At 31.0% G+C, this 23,094-nt stretch overlaps 3 protein-coding genes across 3 annotated transcripts; all 3 read right to left on the reverse strand.

Moving 5' to 3' along the window:
• Window positions 1-213: 213 nt before the first annotated feature.
• LOC113861557 (probable serine/threonine-protein kinase At1g01540) lies at window positions 214-3,889 on the reverse strand. The gene is made up of 7 exons (XM_027494457.1): window positions 2,753-3,889; window positions 1,779-1,883; window positions 1,551-1,673; window positions 1,292-1,462; window positions 1,024-1,153; window positions 711-920; window positions 214-588 (listed from the first exon to the last, which is right to left on the reverse strand). The coding sequence occupies exons 1-7, from the start codon at window positions 3,349-3,351 to the stop codon at window positions 433-435; spliced, it is 1,494 nt and encodes a 497-aa protein (XP_027350258.1). The 5' UTR covers window positions 3,352-3,889; the 3' UTR covers window positions 214-432.
• A 3,223-nt stretch (window positions 3,890-7,112) lies between these two features.
• LOC113862741 (CAAX prenyl protease 1 homolog) lies at window positions 7,113-14,900 on the reverse strand. Its single transcript, XM_027495903.1, has 14 exons — window positions 14,756-14,900; window positions 13,635-13,782; window positions 13,396-13,480; window positions 13,219-13,314; window positions 12,827-12,892; window positions 12,556-12,654; window positions 12,244-12,357; window positions 11,576-11,686; window positions 10,614-10,676; window positions 9,859-9,951; window positions 8,965-9,078; window positions 8,007-8,078; window positions 7,734-7,799; window positions 7,113-7,533 (listed from the first exon to the last, which is right to left on the reverse strand). The coding sequence occupies exons 1-14, from the start codon at window positions 14,784-14,786 to the stop codon at window positions 7,417-7,419; spliced, it is 1,275 nt and encodes a 424-aa protein (XP_027351704.1). The 5' UTR covers window positions 14,787-14,900; the 3' UTR covers window positions 7,113-7,416.
• Window positions 14,901-15,620: 720 nt separating this feature from the next.
• On the reverse strand, window positions 15,621-18,577 carry LOC113861850 (50S ribosomal protein L5, chloroplastic). The gene is made up of 3 exons (XM_027494922.1): window positions 18,223-18,577; window positions 17,646-17,846; window positions 15,621-16,240 (listed from the first exon to the last, which is right to left on the reverse strand). The coding sequence occupies exons 1-3, from the start codon at window positions 18,484-18,486 to the stop codon at window positions 15,899-15,901; spliced, it is 807 nt and encodes a 268-aa protein (XP_027350723.1). The 5' UTR covers window positions 18,487-18,577; the 3' UTR covers window positions 15,621-15,898.
• Window positions 18,578-23,094: the final 4,517 nt, after the last annotated feature.

Here is a 23,094-nt window from a genome sequence, read left to right on the forward strand (position 1 = left end):
CTAGATAGCTGGATGGTGGGTCTGTAGCACAATGACCATATTAAACTGGGGCCACCAGTTACACTCAAAATGCTTAGCAATCCAACCATTTTATATTTTTATGATGGGACAAAGATATAATACTAAAACCAAAATGAATGAGCCAAAGGAAACTTCTTCAATTTTATGAATAGTAGTACCATTTTCTTTAATGCCTATCTAACATTGTCTTGTGAACAGATAGTCATAAATATTTTTATTTTCATAATAACGAATCAGAGTATACACATGAATATGAATCCCAACTTGGGGTTGATAACAGCAGTAGAAAATTATGTAACTAAAAAAAAGGATACAACCTTCATTTTTTAAATTGAACTAGAAATAAAAATTGGCAAACTACAAAAGACCAAAAAAATAAGCTCATAATTCTATTTAATTATCAGTCTGTTATCATCTCCATCTAGTGGGCTGATGATGGTTTCTAAAACTACCATCTTCACTTTGATCAACGATCCCTCCATCTGTTCTCTTATCTAAATTTGAGTCCTTATGGTCTTGTTGATAATCATGATGAGAACGGGATGACTCTCCCCCAGTTCTGGATTCCTATAGATAAGAAAGAGAAACAAAAGTTGAAGTGAGTATTAGCTTATAGCAATGTTGAATCACATTGATTACTTCTAGTCTAGTCAAGTACAATGCAAAGTTTAAGAAAGGAAAGAACATACAGTATGGAATAACAGGTCATCTGCCTCAAGCATGTGGATCACTTGTCCCATTTTTGGCCTTTTTGTTGCATCAGGATCAACACACCGGAGAGCAATTAATAGAGCACGTTTAAGAGCCTTAGAAGATGGCATCTCAGGTAGCTTAGGATCAACTACTTCCTCAGATTTTCGATTCCCAACCATAGTCTTCAACCAATCTATCAAATTAACCTACAATTGTTCAAACATGCATAGTTAGCCCAAAAGAGAGAATATTGCATGGATATGCTTAAAACATGTTAACTGTTTCCTTTTATTGTTGATGGCTACTAACCTCTCCTTGTGGTCTACTATAATCAACAGGACTTCTCCCAGTAATTATCTCCATGATAAGTATTCCAAAGCTATAAATATCACTCTTCTCAGTCAGCATTCCAGTGCAGGCATATTCTGGTGCAACATAACTACAGAATGTGGAAAAGAATCACTATCTTATGGTGTTCAAAAATTATGATTACTTACACATTGCAATCATACAGGAACTGAAACTAACTGTAATTTGGTAAGAAAGATAGGAATATGTTTAGCTTAATCATACTAACCCAAATGTCCCCATCACTCGAGTTGTGACATAACTATTCTCAGAACACAAAAGCTTAGCAAGCCCAAAATCAGAAACCTTGGAGTTCCATTGGCGATCAAGTAGTATATTGCTTGATTTCACATCGCGGTGGACAACTTTGGGTTCAAGACCCTCATGAAGATACGCCAATCTGAAAGAATAAATGAAAAAACAGTGACGAAAACATCCATGCATCAACATGGATTCCAATGTATGCAAATTAATTACAGATATGGTACCCTCTGGCTGTTCCCAATATAATGTTCATGCGTATATTCCACGTCAGAGGGCTTACAGCTCCAACATCTCCATGCAACCATTGTTCTAGATTGCCATTGTCTACATATTCATACACAAGCATCCTGTAACACAATACCATACATCAAATCTTACATCTCATCAAACCAAACAAAATTGGTAGAATCATTTTTTTTCTCTTTTCAGTTTTTAAGAGAAGATCTCAATACCTGTAGGCCCCCTCAACACAGTAACCAAGCAACCTAACAAGATTTTTGTGTCGCACTCGACCAATTGCTTCTACCTCTACTTTAAATTCTCTCTCAGCTTGGCCCCTGAAAAGAAGTTGAACATGAAATACATATTTCCAAGGGAAAGATAAATACAAGAGCAGGACCGGGGAACCTTCACCAGGATAACAACATGAAATAATCAAATGAGAGAAAGTGACAGGAAAATCAGACAAATTACATGAGAGAGCAAAACTTCTGACAATTGAAACATTATCAATTCGTAGTAAAAGAACAAACAGATCAAAAGAAAAATGATTCCTTTCTTCAGATGAGTAACTCACTTAAAGTATATTTTCTAACGATTTCAGACAGGGATAACACAAAAAAACAGTTCAAAAATAGAAACACTAATTAAAGTTAAAGAAGAAAACACTGGCCTACGACAAAAGGCCAATATCACTGCCCAGAATACATCTGGTTTGTTGCCAAAAATCATTGAAGAATAAAAAAAAAATTTATGTCTTAATCATTTCAATTATTGAAGAGGCAATCGAATATTTACATGTGGTATTTCAAGCAAAAACTTTATTAGGATTTCCTGGGACCAAATAGAACACGACAAACGATTAAAAAAAATCATTTGCGTTTGTCCTTCCCCGGATTCACAATATCAAAAGGTTGAAAAGTAATACATGAATTTTCATCATCTGTGAACCAAGTTAAGAAAAGCCAATTCATACAAGGTTGAAATTGCATAATTATGAACACTCATCACACAACATCAATAACACTGACTCAACAGAAAAATATACCAATACACAATTCATATTTCTTGAGAGATTTCTTAAAAGCACTTCAAAATCCAAAGCATCAAACTTGCGACAAATTATAACTAATTTGTAATCACTACAACTAGACCCATGTGAAAATCAACAATAAAAGAAATTGAAAACAAATATATAAAAACATACTTGTTATTCAGGAGATTCTTAACAGCAACTTTGGTACCATCAGTGAGGAGACCTTGATAAACAATACCATAGCCACCTTCGCCAATCACATTTTCAGGACGCAACCCACCTGTGGCATCTTCAAGTTCTCTCAGAGTGTACCATCTTCCCCACCCAAGATGTGAAACTTCAGGTCCAATCCCACCAACACTAACACTCCCAAAGGACGACGTCGTTTCACACCCACTACCCACCGTTCCTTTACTCTCTTCACTTGAAACCCGATCACACTGCACCACCACCCTGTGCTCCGTCTTCCCCATGTCCACGTGGATCTCCGGCACCTTCGCCGGCGCAGGTGGCAGGAGCATGTGGGGTCCGGGAAGGTGCACAATCGTGTGGATTTCCTTTGACACATCAGGGTCTCCGGCGACCTTGTAGTCGCCTGCGCCGGAGCGCCGGCTCTGCCGGCGAGAGACGAGGCAGAGAGAGAGGAGGAAGAGAGTGAATACGATGAAAACTCCGATGAGGATTCCGATCACAACCCAGAGACGGAGACCGAAGATTGAAGTGTGCTTCGAGAGTTGCGTGTTCATGAAAGCTCCATCGAAGAGTGACATTGTTGCAGGGCGAAGAGGTTAATAGATCGCCGGTAAAAACGTAACGGAGCAAACTTTTCCGGCCAGTGAGACTCTCTCGAGAGGATCTAGAAACTGGGTCGCATTGGTTTCGCCGGAAATGTAAGAAAAGAGTGAATTTTCCGGCGAATAAGGGTCTCACGGCGAGGTTCTAGAAACTGGGTCGTGCTGGTTTGGCCGGATTCTTCAGAAAAGAGCGAACTTGTTTCCGGCGAAGGAGACTCGCCGTGAGGTTCTAGAAAGAGGGTCGCATCTGTTTCGCCGGTAAATTTTAGAAAAGAGTGTAGGGTTTTCCGGCGCTTGTTAGAAGGTGGAGATGCTATGAAGAGAGAAAAGATCAAAGTTTTGAATGAAGTTGAAGAAGAGAGAAAGAAAAGAAAATGTGGGATAGTAAGAAAGTGAGTTGAACAGAGAAAGTAGAACTATGAGAAGTGTGTGAGAGAGAGAGAGGGGTTTAGATTGGTGAGGCCAGCGAGGAGTGTTTGCATGTTGTGTTGTGTCTATGACCTGTTTTGTTTTGTTTTCTTTCTGATGCAATAATTTTCAACAGATAAGAGGAACGTTATATCCTCTTCCTAATTCCTTTTAATCATTTTTAAATTCCAATTTTTTTCCATTTATTTCTATAAATTATCTTAATTATTAAATATTTTATATTTTTAAAATAATAAATACATATGTTATTTTTTACATTTACTTTAACATATTTTTTTATCACATTCATTAGTACATATATCATTGATTTGTTTAGCTATTATTTTTAATGGATTCATTTTTTTACACACTCTTCTTTAACATCCTCCATTAAATTATTCAACATGTAAACGTGTGGACAAAGGCTCCAGCAAAATGACAAAGAAGGACAAACAAAATGTATACGAAAATGAAACACACAAGTAAAATTTAACGTTCAAATTTGTTGAATTTGGGCTCCGGCAGCGTGCCGTAACTTCGCTTGAGGTATCTACTTCTATATTATTGGTTAAAAAAAAGAAATTAAAATATACTCTTTTAGCTTTTTTTTTGTGTTCTGTGAATTTTATGTAGGTTTTCATCGAATTACTTCTATTTAATTTAAATTTAGTGAAACATATATAAAGTTCAGTCAATAATAAAAAAAATATCATAATCGTTAATACTTAATTGTAATAACATCTTTTGCTGCAATGTCTAAATGAAAATTCAAACATACAAATAAAGCAAAGAAGGCTAGTGTCTGTTTGGAGAAGGGGTGTAAACTTCGTAGCAATAGAATTAAAAAATATTAATTTTTATAAAAATTGTCTTAAATATGTGTTTCTCCATTAGAAATGAAGAAACAAAAAAGCTTTACGTATGCTCTTTATAGCTGATCAATTTAGGAAAAAAAATAAATGATATCATTGTGTTGTATGCAATTATGCATCATCACTTCATCAATCTCCTTACAACGTACTAGTCTTTAAGTTTTGCAACAATAACTGCAAATATCTGTCACATGAAATACTGGAAATTTTATTTATTATTTTGTTGTTGGGATTCATTTTGGGGGGGTAGGTGGGTAGGACATTATTCCATAACTAATAACTGTAAGCAGATTTCAACTATCTCATGTAACACAAAAATCTGTGTATTGATCCCTGGTTGGTTGACGATGATGCTTGAACTGTCTCAAGATCAAATGTTTAAGATTTATTCATAATATTTTATTTTTCCTGAGATGTCTCATAACTAAATTAATACAACCAAAAACCCAACTATTCATTAGAAAATCAATTTATCATTATAAATGTAATTTATATGCTAACAATTTTAATTCAATGGTAAATTTTATGATAAAATTATTTAATAAAAAAATACTAAATGGTAAAAAGTACTTTTAACTTATGCGTGTATTAAGGAGATACTTAAATTATAAACTTCCACAAATTATACCCTTTGAAATTACTGGAAAACGTGGCAAAATTGGTAGATAGGAAAAGGATAATCTGAGTATGACTTTGTCAATAAGAATAATACTTTTTGGGTTTTCTTTTCTGCTAAGAATGCATGATGGGATCAAGAAATTAAAGGACTCTGTGGAAGAAAACAACAAATTATTATAATACAAGGTGGGGGAAAAAGTGCACTATGATTGTAAATATTGCTCTTCTGTCACTGCAAAATAGAAAGCAGCCAAGAATCTTTAGAATCTTAATATTTTAATATAATGTGACCTGACAAAGTCACAGAAATGTACTAAAATAAAGCACTTAGACAGCAATGCACCATGCGATTTTGAAAAGCCATATTTTTTGTTGTTTTGTCTTGTAACACTTGGCCTTTCTACAAGAATATGGTCCATGAGTCTTGTTTACTCTATTTGATTACTCCCACTTATCTCTAAATTATGAGTTTGATATTGTTGGATAGAAATAAGGATTTTTAGCCGTTAATTTTTTAACAGTTGCAACTATATTATTCATATGATTAAGTGTCTCATTAAAGTGTGATGCATTGGACAGGTTGAAAATAATAGCAAAGAAAGAAAAAGATAGAGGAAGTAGAGAAGACATAAGTGGGGTAGGTCTATTTGGTTAAATTTGTGAAATACGTACATAAAAGTATAGGTTGAACTTATTAAATTGGACAGGACCTATATAGGTTGAGCTCTTTAGTTGAATGTTATTCTGAAAGGGAATTTCCAATGGGAAAAACATTTAAAATGGTACTCAACATTTTTGCTCCTTCATGAAGAAAAACATTGAACTAACTGTTCTTTTTGTTTCTTCTGTGTTGTTGGAAAGATGGAAATTCATTGGCCCTCATTTCTCTCTCCTCTCCTCAAAATGCTATTCTCTTTCTACTAAGAAGAAAAAAATTACGATGGAAGATGATGCCACATCAAGAGCTACATTACCTCCACTATCTAATTTAGTTTTTATAATTGTTTCTAAATGATGTCATATATAGGAAAACTCAAAAAAAATTAAAAGAGATCTAGTAATAAATAATATTTTTGAGAATATAATTTTTAATTAAACTCAACAATATTATGTAATTCGTAGACTTATTTTTTTATCAATGACGTTCGATGGTCATTTATTTAGCATGAAAATTGTTCGAATATATAAATAGAGTTGAACTTGGCAATTGAAGTTCTATAGCTGGAAGTAAATTATATTTACCATGCAAGTAAAACCCTTTATCACAAAAGCCTATTCTCAACCGATGCAATTCAATTGCAATAAGCGTACAATAATTAGGGTTACAGGAAGTGTTATAAACAACGATTGACGATCACTATAAATCAAGAAATTATTTACTTCACTTTTAAATTTACAAATGTATAATAGAATAAATTTCAACTTACTTCCTTTAGGTTTAAGATACTCAAATTACAATGTGTTCAATTTTAAAAAGTATACTCTCATATCTTTAAAAATACTACAGTTTAATTCGTTTTAATGGTAAACAGACCTTAATAATAATGAGTCTTCCAAAGACCTTTTTTTTCTTTTTATAACTTTCAATATCTCAAAAAATTAAATTTTGAACACCTCATTGCCAATTTTAGGACTTTGGAAAAGTGAAATAGAATTTTAACGGCCTGTTATCAGAAGCATGAGTAATTTTTTGAAATAAAAATAGGTGTGTAATTGAAACATTTATCAAAAAAATGAAAAATCTAAGTTATTCAAAAATATTACGTTTACCAAAAGCCCAACTACCTCAATAAAAAACACAACTAACGGAAGGAAAAATACTTTGAAAGGAAAAATAATCAGCAAAACAGAAGCGAGACATAAACCGGATTATAAAACATCATGAGAGAGTTTGCAACCCAGGAAAAATGGAATCTAGAGATACACGTATAAATACGTTTTGCTATGCCCCTATTTCCCTTAACTCTTGCAATATTATCTAACCCATTTGGTGTCAACTTGCATCCTAGACCAAAGCATGATCACTGAACCTAAACTACACAAACATGTCACCTTTGAGATATTACAACTACTGCAACACTCAAATCATAGCAAGTCATAGTATAACGAATTTTAGCTGCTCTTCATCTATAAGTCGTTTGCTTTAGTCTTCCTTCTTATCTGGTTCGTCTAGCGCCGCCAATCTTTCAACGAGAGGAGGATGAGAATAGTGATAAGCAGAGAACCAAGGATCTGTATTCATGGCTGACAGATTCTCCTCCTGAAGACAGCCCAGTAAATAATGAGAATACTTCATCTAACAGGAACAAAAACTACTTAAATGGCAGACGAAGAGTAAAATTATAAATACACCACAAAGCAACCATGAATCAGATGACTCATCAAAATTAATGTCGATAGAGTTGGATAAAACTCTGTCAAACCAAGAAAATAAGGCAAGCACAGATATTGAAATGTCACCTGTAGTTTCACGAGACCAGACCGTAATGCAGATGCATATCCAAGCTTCTTAGCAAAGGCATCAGCCTGTGTAGGATGATACCCATAAACAAAGTCAAAAGGAGACAATCAACGTGGAGATAAAGTCTATGCTTGGTCTTGGTTGGAGTTACAAAGGGTAGATGAAAATGGCAATGTATTTAGACAGAATATCGTAAACACAAAATACACTGCTATTTTCTGCTAATCCATATTCTTTCCAACACAGAGAGATGAAAGGATAAGCAAAGTAACCTGAAATTCAAATGATCTGCTCACAAGGTTTAGACCAAAGCTGACCAATTGCTGAAGTGGGATTACAGTATGCTGCAAATAAATCCAAGTAAAAGGATGTTAAGTGCTTTGGAAATAAAATCTACCATTGCACCATAAAAGGAATAATGGCATGGAGACTCAAAATTGGGACCTTCCGCAAACTACCTAAAAACTAAAAAGTAGGCATGTGACTAGCAATGCAACCTTTTAATGACATGTAGACCTTAAGGTAGGGCAGTACTGTGCAATAAAAGTAGATGGGTTCAATTCCCATCCCCACATTTTCTATCCATCCATTTACCCTATTCTCGTCCCCCTCCCACTTCCTCAGTCCTTAACCCTGATATTGGGGCTATGGTAGCCCTCTGCAAGACCCACATGGTGGTCCAAGGTCTCTCTACCAACAACAATAATTATAATCTTGGGAATTTGTATTCAGCATCTTCCAGCCAGATTATTATAATAATTAACACGTTAGAGGTTTTAACCCCAGAAACTTATATCATTTCCATTGAAGTATCCTACTTCTATTCCCAGTTTCTGTTAAGCTGCTCTCTATCATCTTCTACCTCATCAAACTGGGATTTCACAAATGTTGATTCATACCAATGACTAGGCTATGCCTTGGTGAGCAAGCTTAAGAGTAGATTGAATTTCATTATGGTCACAAAGGAAAAACAAACAAAAGGGGTCATCTCAACAAACATTATTTTTAGCATTAATTATTCTGAATGCTTAATTATTACATGTATCATGTTTATTGAATATATATACCATGCAGATTCCTTGAAAAAAACAATCACTATCAGATCATTAGCACAAAAAGTTGACTGTATATCCCACTCATGCTGCAGCAAGATGTACATCCAAATAAAACTAGAAAACAACAAGTTATTGCCTTTAATTTAGATGGAAAAACCATAGTTTTGAAATGTACCTGGAATATGATGAGTCCAATGAGGACTGGCTGTGTATCAAACCCGAAACTTCGAAACAGATCACTTGAATTCCGCACCAGTGTATAGCCTCCAAATTGCAGAAGTGTAAGAATCTACATTGATAGATTGAAGCATTAAGCACAACCTCAGTCAAATATTGCAATGCTTTTCCCTTTAAATATTTACTCTATATATTTGACATGATAAAAAACGCTAGGAATGCAATGTGATTGATAGAAACAGAACACACAGAGGGTAATTCACTCTCGTCTCTTACACTTCCATCCTCTCTATTTTAAGAAGTAGTACTCCCCTCCCTTGAGACAAGATTCCGTGTTAAATTTCAATCAATTCTAATGTGAACAAATCTCCTAGGACAAGTTTTCTCTCAATGACACTCAACATCACTAGTGACTAGTTTTGAACCTGTACCATCATTATGGAATTTCAAAAGATGAAATGAAGATTTTTGGGGAACTTCCAAAACAATTAATAGGGGTGCTCAAAACATCAATTTACCTTTTGAAGTCCGAATATTGATAATAAGTTCAAAATTAGCTGGGAGCAACACTGTAAGTTGCAGCCAGAAGAAAAATATTCCAAAGGGGCTCATTCATAGCTGCTCACTGGCATTAAGAGGTTAATTTTCAGTATATGTGTGTATAGTACAATTTATATTATGTGTATCTTAAAGTTCAGAACAGTGGTCACCCCACAACCTGCTACAGCATTTCTGGAATCAGCTAGTCCATGTTACTATTTGGAATTGACTACTATGCACCATATAACATTATTTAGTATTTATAGTTACATTAAATGAAATAGTAACGAGTTCTCAATGATGTTATGCTTGATGCATATTCACTTTAGTTCATGAATGCTATTAAACAAACCTGCATAGCAACAAACGTGTACACGGTATGGTTGAGCTTCCAGTGTCCCAGCTCATGGGCAATAACAGCGACAATTTCCTCATCATTTTTGCACTGCATAACGTCATTTGATGACATAAGGAGCACTCATAACTAAATCACAATTCTTGCATTGAGTAATTGACATGGATACTTGGCATAATCTATGAATATAAATCTAGTGCGAGTAAAAGATGAAAGTAAACTGAAAAGTTATGACAGATTATTTGCTTTTGTCCTAAAATTAAAAGATTGCAAAGGAGCAGTCATTAATGCAAGAAATGCCATGAAAGTTAGTTTTTCATCAAATTCATGCTATGAGCTAGTAAATATAGAGATGATCACAAAATGTTGGAATCACAGTAACTTCCTAGAAAACAACCACATATGGGATATTCATTAATTGAGAAGAATAAACTTCTAGTAAGTGATGGAACCACAAATTCAGACTTCTTGATCAATTCAAACATAATCCGTGAGTACATAGCAACCCTAACCTAGCTTTCAAAATAGGAATTTTACATTGTATATGGTATTTCATTCAATGAGAGCTAGGAATACAAAAACACGAAAAACATTTGCAAAATGCAAAGATTCAATCCAGAACTTTTTTTAAGTATAAGCAACTTGAGAAAATATAAAGGGCAACGATTTCATGCAAATAAAGCTCTTCTAAAACTCAAATTTTATAGCAACCTGAAAGACAAAATAAGTTTCAACAGTAAGTAATTCCTAACCTGTTGAATTAATGTGTCATAAAGCACAATTCTCTTGTTCTTGAAGAATCCATACATATAGGCCTGCAATATATATTTAGATAAAGTATTTAAAGGTTAAAGCAAATTTACTAACAGTAGATAAAAATATTACATATGAAAGACAACTTTTTATACTTCCTATTTCGTTTCATAAGAAATTTCAAATGAAGAAAAGTTGTGCAAATTAGAGAGATACTACAATAGTGAAAACCCACAAGCCAGGTAAACTATTACATAATAGAGTACCACAAATACAATCATATAATTCCATAAACAAAAGTATGACAAAATTTGAGTGCGTAATTCTGTTAGGATTTAATTGCAAGTATAGGATTTGAACCTCACATTGGAAGCATGAGATTCTGGAGTAGTGAGAGATTTATAAGGGCCATATAAAATCCATTGCTATTTAGCTTAGATCAATCCACCACCCATAAAAAATCTATTGAAAAGCTATATATATATATATATATATATATATAAAGCCATATCGTCCCCTTTTAAATTTAGGCTGCAAGGGAAGGACTAGTCTTCAAAACAATGTCATACTAAATTAGCCTTAACAAAAATGAGCAGTAACATTTACCAAAAAGTGAACAGTAACATAGGAAGATACCTAAGCTTCACAGCTATTGGCACAAGATTCAAAAAAGCCATTCACTGTTTAAGACCCTTTATTAATATCGGCAACAAAAAAGGTTGACCATAATAGTTTATTACATATTAGCCAACATAGATAAATCTGGGACCGTGAGCACAAATAACTGCTTGAGTGCTATAATCATCCCAAGGGATTTAAAAAAGGACAGTTACATCTTTTATTAGCATCTAGGCCAAGAAAAGAAAACAAGCAAAATATGTTTGAGATTAAAGTGAATATGCATCATAGCATGGGGGAGACTCTATTGGATATTATTTTATAGGTGTTTGATATTCCTTACATTGCTGTGACTTGATCTTGTGGATCCATCAACAACAAACAACTTCCGTAACGGAAAGTTGAGGGATGAAGCAAGTTTCTCGATTTTCTCCCTGAGTTGACCATCTGGAAGCTAGTTACCAGAATATCATGAAGGCAAAGATAAAGAATTAAAGTGAAACTCAAAAAATAATATGAAATAAAATAAAGGAAAAATTACACTAAAGCTCCCTTAAATTTGCACTAATAGTAATTACAACTACACTCACTTCAAAAATTACCCCCAGCTCTGTTAATTTATTAATTATGAATACAGATTTAACCCTGAAGATATCAGTCTGTTTAAAGCACTAATGGCACATGACAAACTCATGACGTTTAATTTTTTCTGGTTATTTAAAATTAACATGGAGCAAAAGACTATTGTGCCCTTCCTCTTGGATGCTTCTCTCAAAACCAAGATAACCTCTTCCTCATCCAAGCCATGCTCTAAATCCACCCCTCCCTACACCTCTGCCACCTTGACCTCTTAACAAAACCTCCTTGCCAGCCCCATCCCCAACATAGGAGAGTCTGAGTGTAATTAGAGCTAACCTAAGTAGAGTTCAATGTAATTATCCCAAAATTAAAATAAACAAGTACTGCGCATGCATAATTGTTTTCTAAAAGATTGAGTCTGGAAATTCTTACTGGAGTGAACTTATTGAAGAGTGGAGCTATTAGTATTGGATAAAGAGTCATCATCACAATAGAAAGACCAAATGTAAATGCCCAAAGATAGATGGCCAGATATGGACCTCCTTTCTGCAAAAATTAAAATGAACATTAAAACAGAAAACAAGGACTTCATCTGTCCATCATGATCGATAAAATGACAATAAGAACATATAGCATAGAGTAAGTATCACAGCCAAAATAACTCTAAATCAAGAACAGCTAGAAAAGCCAAATATCAAGCTAAGTTTTCAAGTAACAATTATTTTCAATAGCACAAGATTTTACCTGTACTATTACAATGATTGCAGCCACAATGGGTGGACCAATTATTACTGCCAGGAAAATTCCTTTAATCATGTCCCTAAAGAATAACCATGGTGTTTGCTGCACAATAGATGATAAAAATGGTAAGGATACAAACATATATGAATCTTACAACAGATAAACTTATATCAACATCAGCAAAAGGAGATGTCAAATCAATCTTAAAAGGTGTAGACTGAAAACATAGATGAAATAATAGATAGATGATTGAATTTGAGGGAACAATATGAACCTTATTAAAACCATGACGGGCCTCAATCACAAAAGTTGAGTACAGAGAAAAAGGCAAATCAGTTATCTGCACAGAAGGTACAAGTGCACAACAGATTACATTAAAATATAGATGATAAGTTTGATAATTCAAATGACAGTTATCAGAAGCACCAAAAAGTTAGTATACCATGATCGACCAAACCCAAAAAGTAATAAAAAGAAAATATTTTTCAACAAATAATGCTTCAGCACAGGATATCAAATCTAGAATAATGAATAACAATTTAACAAAGCATCCAAGTTAGTCATAGTGCAGATGAACATGGAGCAGAACTGGAAGTCTCAATCATGCATAATATACCCAAAAATTACTTTATTCCATAGAAATAAAAAAAAATGTTAAAAGAATACCTGTGACCAAATCATCAAACCGGCTAAAAAGGCAAGAGTATGCAGTATTTCATTTTCTGCATCGAGACCAACTACTGTCACAAAATCTCCTGATTTCTGCAATCAATAGACATTAAATAGCAATTTTACAATTGCAAAGAAGGGTTGTACATCATAACCACTAAACCAAATTCTCACCTTCCAAAACCAGGGCAATACCCCAAAGTACAAAATTGTAGAGTCTGTCACTATTGTCACAAACTCATGAACAAAATGGAAGTGGCTGAACAAAGTGAAGAAAATAGTCATTTGAAAGAATGTTAACAAGACACCACAACAGAAATTTGCAATTACGAAAAAAAATTTTCCAGAAGCAAAATTAAGTATAAAATGCCATCATCCAATGAAAGAAATTCACATGCAACAGAAGAACAAACCTTTTATCGAGACTATAGGCTCTAGATTTCTCAAATTTCTCTTGGCTAATAACTCCTTCTAGAGTCCTTGGAAGAGTAGGAAGTTTAAGGGCAGCATGTTGTCGCACATCCAAGTAAGTCTCAAATATGTACATTAATATCATAAACCCTGAAAATAGATTAGAACTTAGAAGACAACATGAACAGTTAAATCCTATATTTATTTTCAATTTTTCAGGGGCTAAGCAGTGGAACACAACCAGAAGAGTACATGAAAACAACATTGGACATTCAAAAACAGGTCAAATCTAATGATAGAACAAAGATAAAATCAGGGAGAATAGTGGTGTAAGTAGGGACTACCCCAATTGGTTGTAGGATCTAGTGAATCTCAGCAACAGTGAGTATTGATATGCATCAGGATTTGGGTTTGAGATTTGAGCAGCTACTCCTTGTAATATTCATTTTATTGGTTTCACTTTCGCCTGTGGCTCAAGGCCTATAGTTGCGATATATAGATCAAACTACATTAAGTTTCGTGTCTATTTCTTCTCCCTAGTTTATATTAGTGCACTTAGTCACAGCAGTTTATTACTTCAATAACATGCCAAAAGTTTCCACAAGAAAACAGCTGCATAACATTATGAAGCGCCGCCAAACATTTTCCATTACTTCATTCGATTCAACATACTCGTGAAGTTGTTCATATTACCAAACACAACATTCCATTGCGGCAAACCAACTACGGTTTAATAAACATCCCAGTAAAGAATCAATGCCAGATCAAGCAACTACAAACCTAGGTTAATTGTCATGACGATATACAGAAAAACTAACAAACCTAGCTCAATGGCAATGCTAGTGCAAGTAAAAGGGGTAAAATCCTCAAAATCTTCCCATGAATATTGAATAACCACATCACGGCAATCCAACAAAAGGGCCAAATTTCACAATGAACATAAAACTCAGAATCTAGCAAAGTTATAAGAAACCCAAATTCCTAGGAGAAAAAAGAAAGAAACTTCACAAACAATAACATGACCCAGTAGCTGAATGAAATGATTTCAGAGTGTGGAAAAAGAGAGATTAAAAATAATGCATAAGGATTAGGGAGCAATAGAGAGAGAGAAGAAGGAGCTCACCGACAACAGCTTCCATGTAGGGAAACGCCATGGCTGAAACAGACGGTGATGTAGCCAACAACAAAAGAAGAGTGAGAAATTGGAAATGGGAGTGAGATTATATATATATATATATATACCAATATTGGATATTGAATTTAGGAATCTGGGTCCCCAATGTTTAGGACTCAAAAAACTTGCGTGTTAATTAAGTTTAAAGATTTTTTAAAATACTCATAAAAAAAATGTTATTAAAAGATATTTTATTTGTTAAGTTTTTAACTAATATTTTTACCAAGACTTATATTTTGTCATTAAATTAATAATTTTAAAATGTGAAGTGTTGTTATATCAATTTTAAAAATAATTAAATTTAATTTTTTTTAAAAAAATAGAATTCTTATGTTCCAGCATTTATATCGTCGTTTTAGTTATGCAAATGAATATAGAGACTACTTTAAAATTTTAAATAATTAATTTAATTTTAAAATATTTAAAAGATTGATATTATAACACATTCATATGTTGAGTAATTAATTTGATAATAAAAAGTTTTAAAACTTTTTTGGATGGCTAAAACATGGGGGAAAGAGGACATTTCTCTTTTCTATTTTTGTTTATTTTAATGTTTAAATAATTTTTAAAATAATTAAAAAAACGTTACATTAAACCTTTTTAAAAAGAAAATTATTAGATTAAATTTATTATTATTATAACAATATATCTTCCAATTTGCTTATTTATTTTTACTTTCTTTTTTACTTATCCCAATGAATTTTTATCCCTTCCTTCTTTTTTATTTTATCCATCAATAGCAGATTTTTTCTTTTTGTGTCTTGTTTCCCTTATAAGACCTTAAAACCATTATTTGGAAAAAGCAACAAAAGTCAAACTTTGCCTTAATGCTTTTCACATAGAAAACCAAACAAGCACCAAAATAATTGTCTGCTAAACGAAATAATTAGGAAATAAATAGAAATCAATAAGCAAGCACGATCTGCATGACCACAATACAACCTTTTTGATGACATAGTTTATGGCACATCAATACCTCTTACAAAAAGAATCAATAATATTACATCTGAATGAAACAAGGTATACAGCATTTTCTCTTCTGGTCCCAGCCTTATTTCCTTTAACCTATGACTTTGCATCAAAACTATGTTACTTCCTTCCTTTTCCCTTTGATTTTGAATCAAAATGATGAGCCCTTAGCTTCTTTTTCCGAACCGTGGTGGCAGGACCACCTCCCTCTCTGAAGGGCATGCCCATAAGAACCAATAATTTCTGTGCTTCTTGATCAGTATTAGCCGTTGTCACGATGCAGACATCCATTCCCCTAGGCTTACCAACCACATCAGCTCTGATCTCTGGGAACACACCTTGGTCCTTGATGCCAATGCAGTAATTCCCATGCCCATCAAAGCTGTTGGGATTCACACCTTGGAAATCTCTTGTCCTAGGAAGTCCCAAGTTGATAACACGGTCTAAGAATGAGTACATCAACTGTCAAAAATCAAACAAAAGGTATTAGATTTTGGCTACATAAAAACACTGGTAGTTTTGGTTCAATTTATGTGGTTCTTAGACTGTCTGTACCAGGTGGAATATGTCATTGTTAGAATATCTGCTTACTGAAATGTAGAATATTAGAATTTGATACTATGGAGAACTGTAATGTACTCAAAATTTTTAAATAAAGTTCAAACAAATATCCAATTGACATATGTTGAAACATATCATCAAATCTTTTGAAATCACAGAAAAATATCATCAAAGCTGTGCCATTTAGTAAAATCCTGGTGAGAGCACACTTTATTAAAGTGACATAAAAAACTCAACACAAATGGTTTGTATAGCATATCCAGAGGAAAACAACTTTAACCCCCATAAAACATACAGATTAGACAAAAGAAAAAAGGCAAAATCTACTTTAACTTTGGGGTTCTGAAGACCAAGTTCAACATAACTGAGAATAATAATACCCTTTGTTTTTGGTAGGTGGAGAATAATGTTTTCTAAGTAATATTTTCAGTTAAAAGATAATGTCTGATTGATCGAAAGCTGTATGTTATGTCAACAGAGAACATTGCCAATTTGCAACATGAAAGCATATATTCCAAACCTAAATAGCAACTATGGTCTAGGTTACTTTTTAATCACAAGTATGGAATCCGCACATTTGCAAAAGATTATTTAACTTCTCAAGCTCTATTTTGACCACCACAAATTCATTACCAAACTACTAACTTACCAGATCAAACGAATATGCCCTCATAAAGAAATGAAATCCTTTCATAATCACATGATCCCCCATTGAACTATATTACAATACTTATACTTCACTGTTCATTGCACCCCTCTTTCTCTTACGGGACATCAGAATGCTACCAAAAGATCCTAAGCTGAACATAACGGACAAGTTAACAAATGGTAGCAACATGTTTCAGTGTAGACTCCCAGCAGTGCATCAGCAATAATCAAAGTTCCTTGTAACAAGACATTTAATTAACTCGACCAGCAAAGCAATCACACTATCAAGAAAATAAGGACATAACATAGATGCAGTTCCTTAGGTAATTTTAGTGTTGTTTTTCAATCAAAAATAGATTGTCAATTTGGTAACCCACATGGCAGTGGCACAGGTTACCAAAGTGAAATTCAATTTTAATTTGAGAAAGCACCGATGGAACCACACTTAAATTTTGTCCAAATAATAAATCCATGTACCAATGCATCAGCTAATTATCAGAAGCCAACACACCATGATACTCATATTGTTCTAAATATCATCTCCAACATGAAAACATCTACAGTTGTCACAGCAAAAGCACAAAAAATTTTAGCAAACCATCACATGCCAATTAAACATATTCATTAGCCAATATCTATTGTATATTTACATGCTCACATTTCCTCTAAGTGTAACAGCAATCCCAAGCGGTTGACCTTCCCTGATCTTAAAGGTGGCAAGAGAAGCTCTGGCTCGAGTCTTAACAGGTCTCTGCCCTGTGATCAGTGCTAAATCATTTATTGCTGCTTCCAAACCCTTTGCATTTTGTGCAGCATCTCCGATACCACAGTTAACCACAATCTTCTCAATTTTAGGCACCTGAAACGAGGGAAGATAAAACCCAACATTGCAAAAATTGAAGCAAAACCAAATGATCATGCCTTCAGTTCATCTTCCACACTACCAAAAAAACTTATCATGCCTCAACCTCGTTTCCCAACTATATGATACAAAGTTGAAAAAACCCATTAAACCCAAACCAAAAAAATAAAATAAAATAACAAAATATAAGAAACTTCAATAGAGAAACCCCATAAAACCAAATCAACCAAACCCGCCACCGTCAGATTTCCCCCACCATATGATACCAAAGTTTAAAAACCCCGTCGACCCAAAACCAAAAAAGATTCAATCTTTCACTGTCAAAGAATCTTAACAACACAAATAGCGCAAAAAATTGACAATTTCACAAAACCTGGAGTTTGTTGCTGTAAGAAAACTCTTCCATGAGCAAGGGAACAATTTTCTCATTGTAAGTTGTTTTGAGCCTATTGACCTTCTCTGACTCAGACTTCTCCACAAGCACAATCCCAGAAGCAGAGGCTCTCACTGACACCAGTGCACTTCCATGTCTGTTTCCATGAGTGAACAGTGAAGAAGAAGAAGAAGATTGAAAGGGACGAAATTGAGCCAGAAATGAGGAGCCGGATGAGTGTAGAAGCGAAGGAGCTGTGGCCATGTTGATTGCCCAGTGCTCACACTCTGAGCTGATATGGATAGCGTTGTTTGGAACCAAAGAGAAAATGGGTTTAGAGTGCAGTGTTGTTAAGTGCCCCTTATGTTTATTCTTATTTACAAGTTTAGTAACCATCCAAAAGGTAAGTGGATTTTGTGCTTACTGGGTTTGGCTAATGGTAAATGGATCTTTTTCGTTGAACTTCAAACGCTAAAAATTATTGACATGAATCTATCTTATTTATTCACAAATTTAACATATAGTTTTATATTTTTTATGAAACAAATTATATATTTTTAATAATTGTGATTTTATTCAGTAAAAAATAAACTATATATTTGATTTCAATTTTAAAAATAATTTTCTATTATTAAAAATATATATATAATACAAATTTGTATTGTATTTAAAAAACAAAAAAATAAATCAAATGTACTTTAAATATGAAAAAAAAAAAAAAAAAACATTCACATTGGCGTTTGTAATGTTGTTCTGTTCCTTTTAGACTTACAAACAGGAAAATATATTTTCTTGACAGGCCAATAGATAAAGGAGTAAAAAAAGGTAAAATAATCGTATTCTATCATGCTAGTTAAATAATATTAAATAAAAAAAGTAGTTTATTCTCTTATTATATTCGCCAAACTTAGTCTTATATGTTCAATTAAAACATCAAATATACAAAAATAAATCTCAAAAAATGACAACAACAACACTTATATGGTCTTCACAAGACAACCCAGCAAATATCATTCATTACTTATAACTTCTCAAACCATTAAAGATGAACTTTGCATCTTAGTGAGAAAATAATTTTAAAAAATTTAAAGAAATTCGTGAAATTAAATTACAAAAAGCAGGTCTTGAAAGACTTTACAATCCTTTAGAATTGGAGCTAAACTCCACTTTAACATTTTTAAAATCACTAACTCACACAGTAATATATTATACATATACAAACAGAACATAGTTTTAGGCGATGTTTTAGATAACTTGGAAGTTATTAATTAGAATCCTCACTTGGAAAGTTTTCATTTATATGTTAAAGATGCTTCTCCTTTCTATTTGGAGCTGTCTTTCTTAGCAGGATTATTAAGTCTAGAACCCTAACTTTAAAAGTAACTATTTTTGTACTAGACATACTTTCCTCTCATTAAGGAGATATATAAAAATCAATGTAGAGGGTTGTTCATTGTAAGTAGACAATCATATTGATAACCCCAAGTTTAGTTAGTGCACGGCTTTTTTTTACTAAATTTGTGATCCATTGACTATTATGAGACTAACTATGAGTAAAATTAGTAAGAAAACAATTATATGTAAATAAATAAAATTAAATTGTGTTTGATGAAAATTAGTCATGTGATTTACCAACATGAATATGAAAAAATATTTTTTTCAATTCATGCATATGTAATTACAACTAGGAGAAATTTTATATCTTTACAAATTAGTCATATCACTTTGTCATTAAAGAGGCCTAAAATATGTTAACATAATGTTATTTCCAACTATTTTTTAGCATAACATTCTTTTTTTTTTCACTATCAAGACTTGTCATCTTACATTTTTATAAGCTTCTCACAAAAAGGTAAAATTAATATTGCCTTGCCATCAATTCCTTAATTTATTTAATCAATTAAAATATTTTTTTTATTTTTTATTTTTTTTACAGGTGAATAAAATCACACATATCATTAGGTTGAATATTAAAAAAAAAAGTTAACAAAATCCTTAAATATTTTCCTTTAGCTCGTATCATCACAATATTTGTATGCATTTTTTTTTTCATGTCTCACTCTAAAATAAAGAAAAGTAAAGATTTCAAACATCAAATTAAATAAATTTAGAGAAACGCGATTAATAAGAGAAGGGGAAAAAAACCACATCTTTTGCAACTTATGATTTATTTGAATATGTTTCTGTTTTTTTATTTTAAAATTATATTTTATAAAAAAAAATTTATAAATAAATAAATAAAATCTCATTTGACAAATCTATTATTAAAATGCTTTGATGTTATAAGTTAACTTCATACAAACCAATGTATTTACAACAACTAATTACTCTTTATTTTGCATTTTTATATGAAGCAGGTTAAATTCTTTTAGTCTTTTTTTAAAAGTGTTTTGTAGTTTTTATGAAACTTTATGTTTTTATTATTTGTTTTTAATAAATGGAAATGGTGAAAACTTATATTAAAATTGAAGAATGATAAATGTTGATAGTGGAATTATAATAAATAGCATTAAATACGGAAAAAAATAACTGCTATAATATTTTTTTCAAATTTATGAGACATAACTAGCTTAAGTATTTTTATTGATAAGTGTAACTTAATAAAAATGTTTTATAAAAGGACAAGAGGAGTAATTGACACAATATTCCTATTCCATTTCTAGGCTTTTATACTAACCAACTATCATATAATTTCAATAAATTTGATTTATTTATTTATTATAATTTGCATATATTAATGACATTAAACTTATAAAATAAAAGTTATCATTAATGATGAAAATAGACTAACTTAGTTTTAAATTATTAATATTTTTAATGATTTAAAAATTTATATATTTTTTAAATCTTTCTTTATTTAATATAATACTATAAATATATTATGATATATATATATATATACATTTTATTTCTATATTATTATAAACTAATAAGTCTTAAATAAGTCAATTTATTAAATTTAATATTTTTAAAACACGAATATAATATATTTAATTAATTAAATATTTTAAAAAACTAAAACTTAATCTATTATTTAAATAAATTAGATCAGACTGAACTTTAAAAAGTCAAATCACAGTCTTTATCAAACTTAACCTACTTCATAAATTCATAGTAAAATAATAATATTTTAAACTTATTTAATATATAAGATAAAAAAAATACAAGAGATAAGAATTAAATAAGAATAAAATAAATATATGATATATTATTATCTTATTTTATGTATATTAAAATAATAATTAAACATAATGTGCTATAATATTCCTTATATTTTCAACTTAGACCATGTAATCAAACATGCCAAAAACATATGTATAACATGCACACTAATGAATAAAAAATATATAAAATGTAAATATTTTAATAATTGTAGTAGTATTAAATTTAACTTTAATATTTGTAATTTAAAAATACTCATTACAATTTATGTAAGTATCTTTATATCATTAAATAATTAAAACACACAATAGCTATATTTTTAAAATTGGTTATCATAAAAAATTAATATTATTTTATTGATATAATAGTTTTAAATTAAATAGTATTATAATTTATTTTCAATTAATTACAGTATCGATACATTCTGATTAAATTATTGGTAAAAATATTTTATAGCTAATCATTTTTGCACATTAAATGTATTAAATTAAAAAAAATCAAAATATTAATATATTAATATAAATAAAATTTATTTTAACATTATCTTATGTTAAATTTGTTTTTTAGAAATAGACTTAGCTACACTTTGGTCTCTATTGCTATTTTGGTTCTCATTATTTTAAGTATTTACATTTAATCTATTTAAATTTTTAAATGTACAATTTTGGTCTCTTTAGTTTAATTTGTTTAGCTTTTTAAATATATAATTTTATTCTCCTTAGTTTTAATTTTCCATATTTAATTTCTTTAATTTTTCAAATGTTCAAATAAGTTTTTTTTATTTCAAAATTTAATCCAATAATTAATAAAAAATACAATTAAGATATACTATTTAATTGATTTATACAAATAAAAAATAAAATATTTAAATAAAAATATAAAATAAAATATATTAAATATAATAAAAATAGTAATAAAAAATTTAATTTAAACATTTTAAAAAAATTAAAGAGATTAAATGTGAAAGATTAAAATTAAGGATAACAAAATTGCACCTTTAAAAAATTAGATGAATTACGTATGAACAGTTAAAATTAGAGAAATTAAAAATGTACTTATTAAAAACTTAAGATATTAAATGTGGACAATTAAAATAATAATACTAAAATTGCATATTAAAAAAGTAAATGAACTAAATACAAACAATTAAAATTAAAAAATTAAAATCACATTTATATTAAAGTATAAAAATCAAAAGTACAATTAAATCATAAATGTTAAACAATTTAAATATTAGTTAACATTTGTTTTATTTAAATATACACAAAATCGTTAATTGAGTAAGACTTAAGATTGATTTTTAAAAAAATTAAAAAGAAGAATGTTAAGAATATATTATTTAACATTTTAAACATATTTTTGTTTATTAGTTAAAATTATTAAAACATAAAATTATTTAAAAATTTATTAAATTAAAATTAAAATATGTATTTTTAAAATTTTAATAAATTTTAGTCCAGTAACAATACATTAAAATATTTATTAGATATTATTTTGGTAATATTTTAATAAAAAATAATTTCTGAGATTATTTTAAATAATTATAGCAAAGTAGTAAATTTAAATAACTCCAGTAAAAAATATCTGTGTTTTTGTAAAAAATAAAATCTAAACCACATTTTTTTATGTGAGATTAAGACACTAAATCTAATTATTACTAATTTATTTATCACTGTAAAAAAAAAAATGCATTCCCATCCAATAGGTTGC

The sequence above is a fragment of the Abrus precatorius genome, unplaced genomic scaffold, assembly GCF_003935025.1.
Source record: "Abrus precatorius isolate BTA unplaced genomic scaffold, Abrus_2018 Scaffold3, whole genome shotgun sequence".
Taxonomy (NCBI): domain Eukaryota; kingdom Viridiplantae; phylum Streptophyta; class Magnoliopsida; order Fabales; family Fabaceae; genus Abrus; species Abrus precatorius.

What these genes read in the sequence shown, in the direction of transcription:
- LOC113861557 (XM_027494457.1), bottom strand. Translation starts at nt 3,351, where the DNA reads ATGTCACTCTTCGATGGAGCTTTCATGAACACGCAACTCTCGAAGCAC. An exon ending in TGTGTTGAGGGGGCCTACAG is followed by an intron (nt 1,674 to 1,778) that starts GTATTGAGATCT and finishes ATTGTGTTACAG; the next exon opens with GATGCTTGTGTATGAATATG. An exon ending in CGAGTGATGGGGACATTTGG is followed by an intron (nt 1,154 to 1,291) that starts GTTAGTATGATT and finishes CACATTCTGTAG; the next exon opens with TTATGTTGCACCAGAATATG.
- LOC113862741 (XM_027495903.1), bottom strand. Translation starts at nt 14,786, where the DNA reads ATGGCGTTTCCCTACATGGAAGCTGTTGTCG. An exon ending in CAATCATTGTAATAGTACAG is followed by an intron (nt 12,358 to 12,555) that starts GTAAAATCTTGT and finishes TAATTTTTGCAG; the next exon opens with AAAGGAGGTCCATATCTGGC. An exon ending in ATGACACATTAATTCAACAG is followed by an intron (nt 9,952 to 10,613) that starts GTTAGGAATTAC and finishes GACGTTATGCAG; the next exon opens with TGCAAAAATGATGAGGAAAT.
- LOC113861850 (XM_027494922.1), bottom strand. Translation starts at nt 18,486, where the DNA reads ATGGCCACAGCTCCTTCGCTTCTACACTCATCCGGCTCCTCATTTCTG. An exon ending in CTTACAGCAACAAACTCCAG is followed by an intron (nt 17,847 to 18,222) that starts GTTTTGTGAAAT and finishes CCCTCGTTTCAG; the next exon opens with GTGCCTAAAATTGAGAAGAT. An exon ending in CTGTTACACTTAGAGGAAAT is followed by an intron (nt 16,241 to 17,645) that starts GTGAGCATGTAA and finishes GATTTTTGACAG; the next exon opens with TTGATGTACTCATTCTTAGA.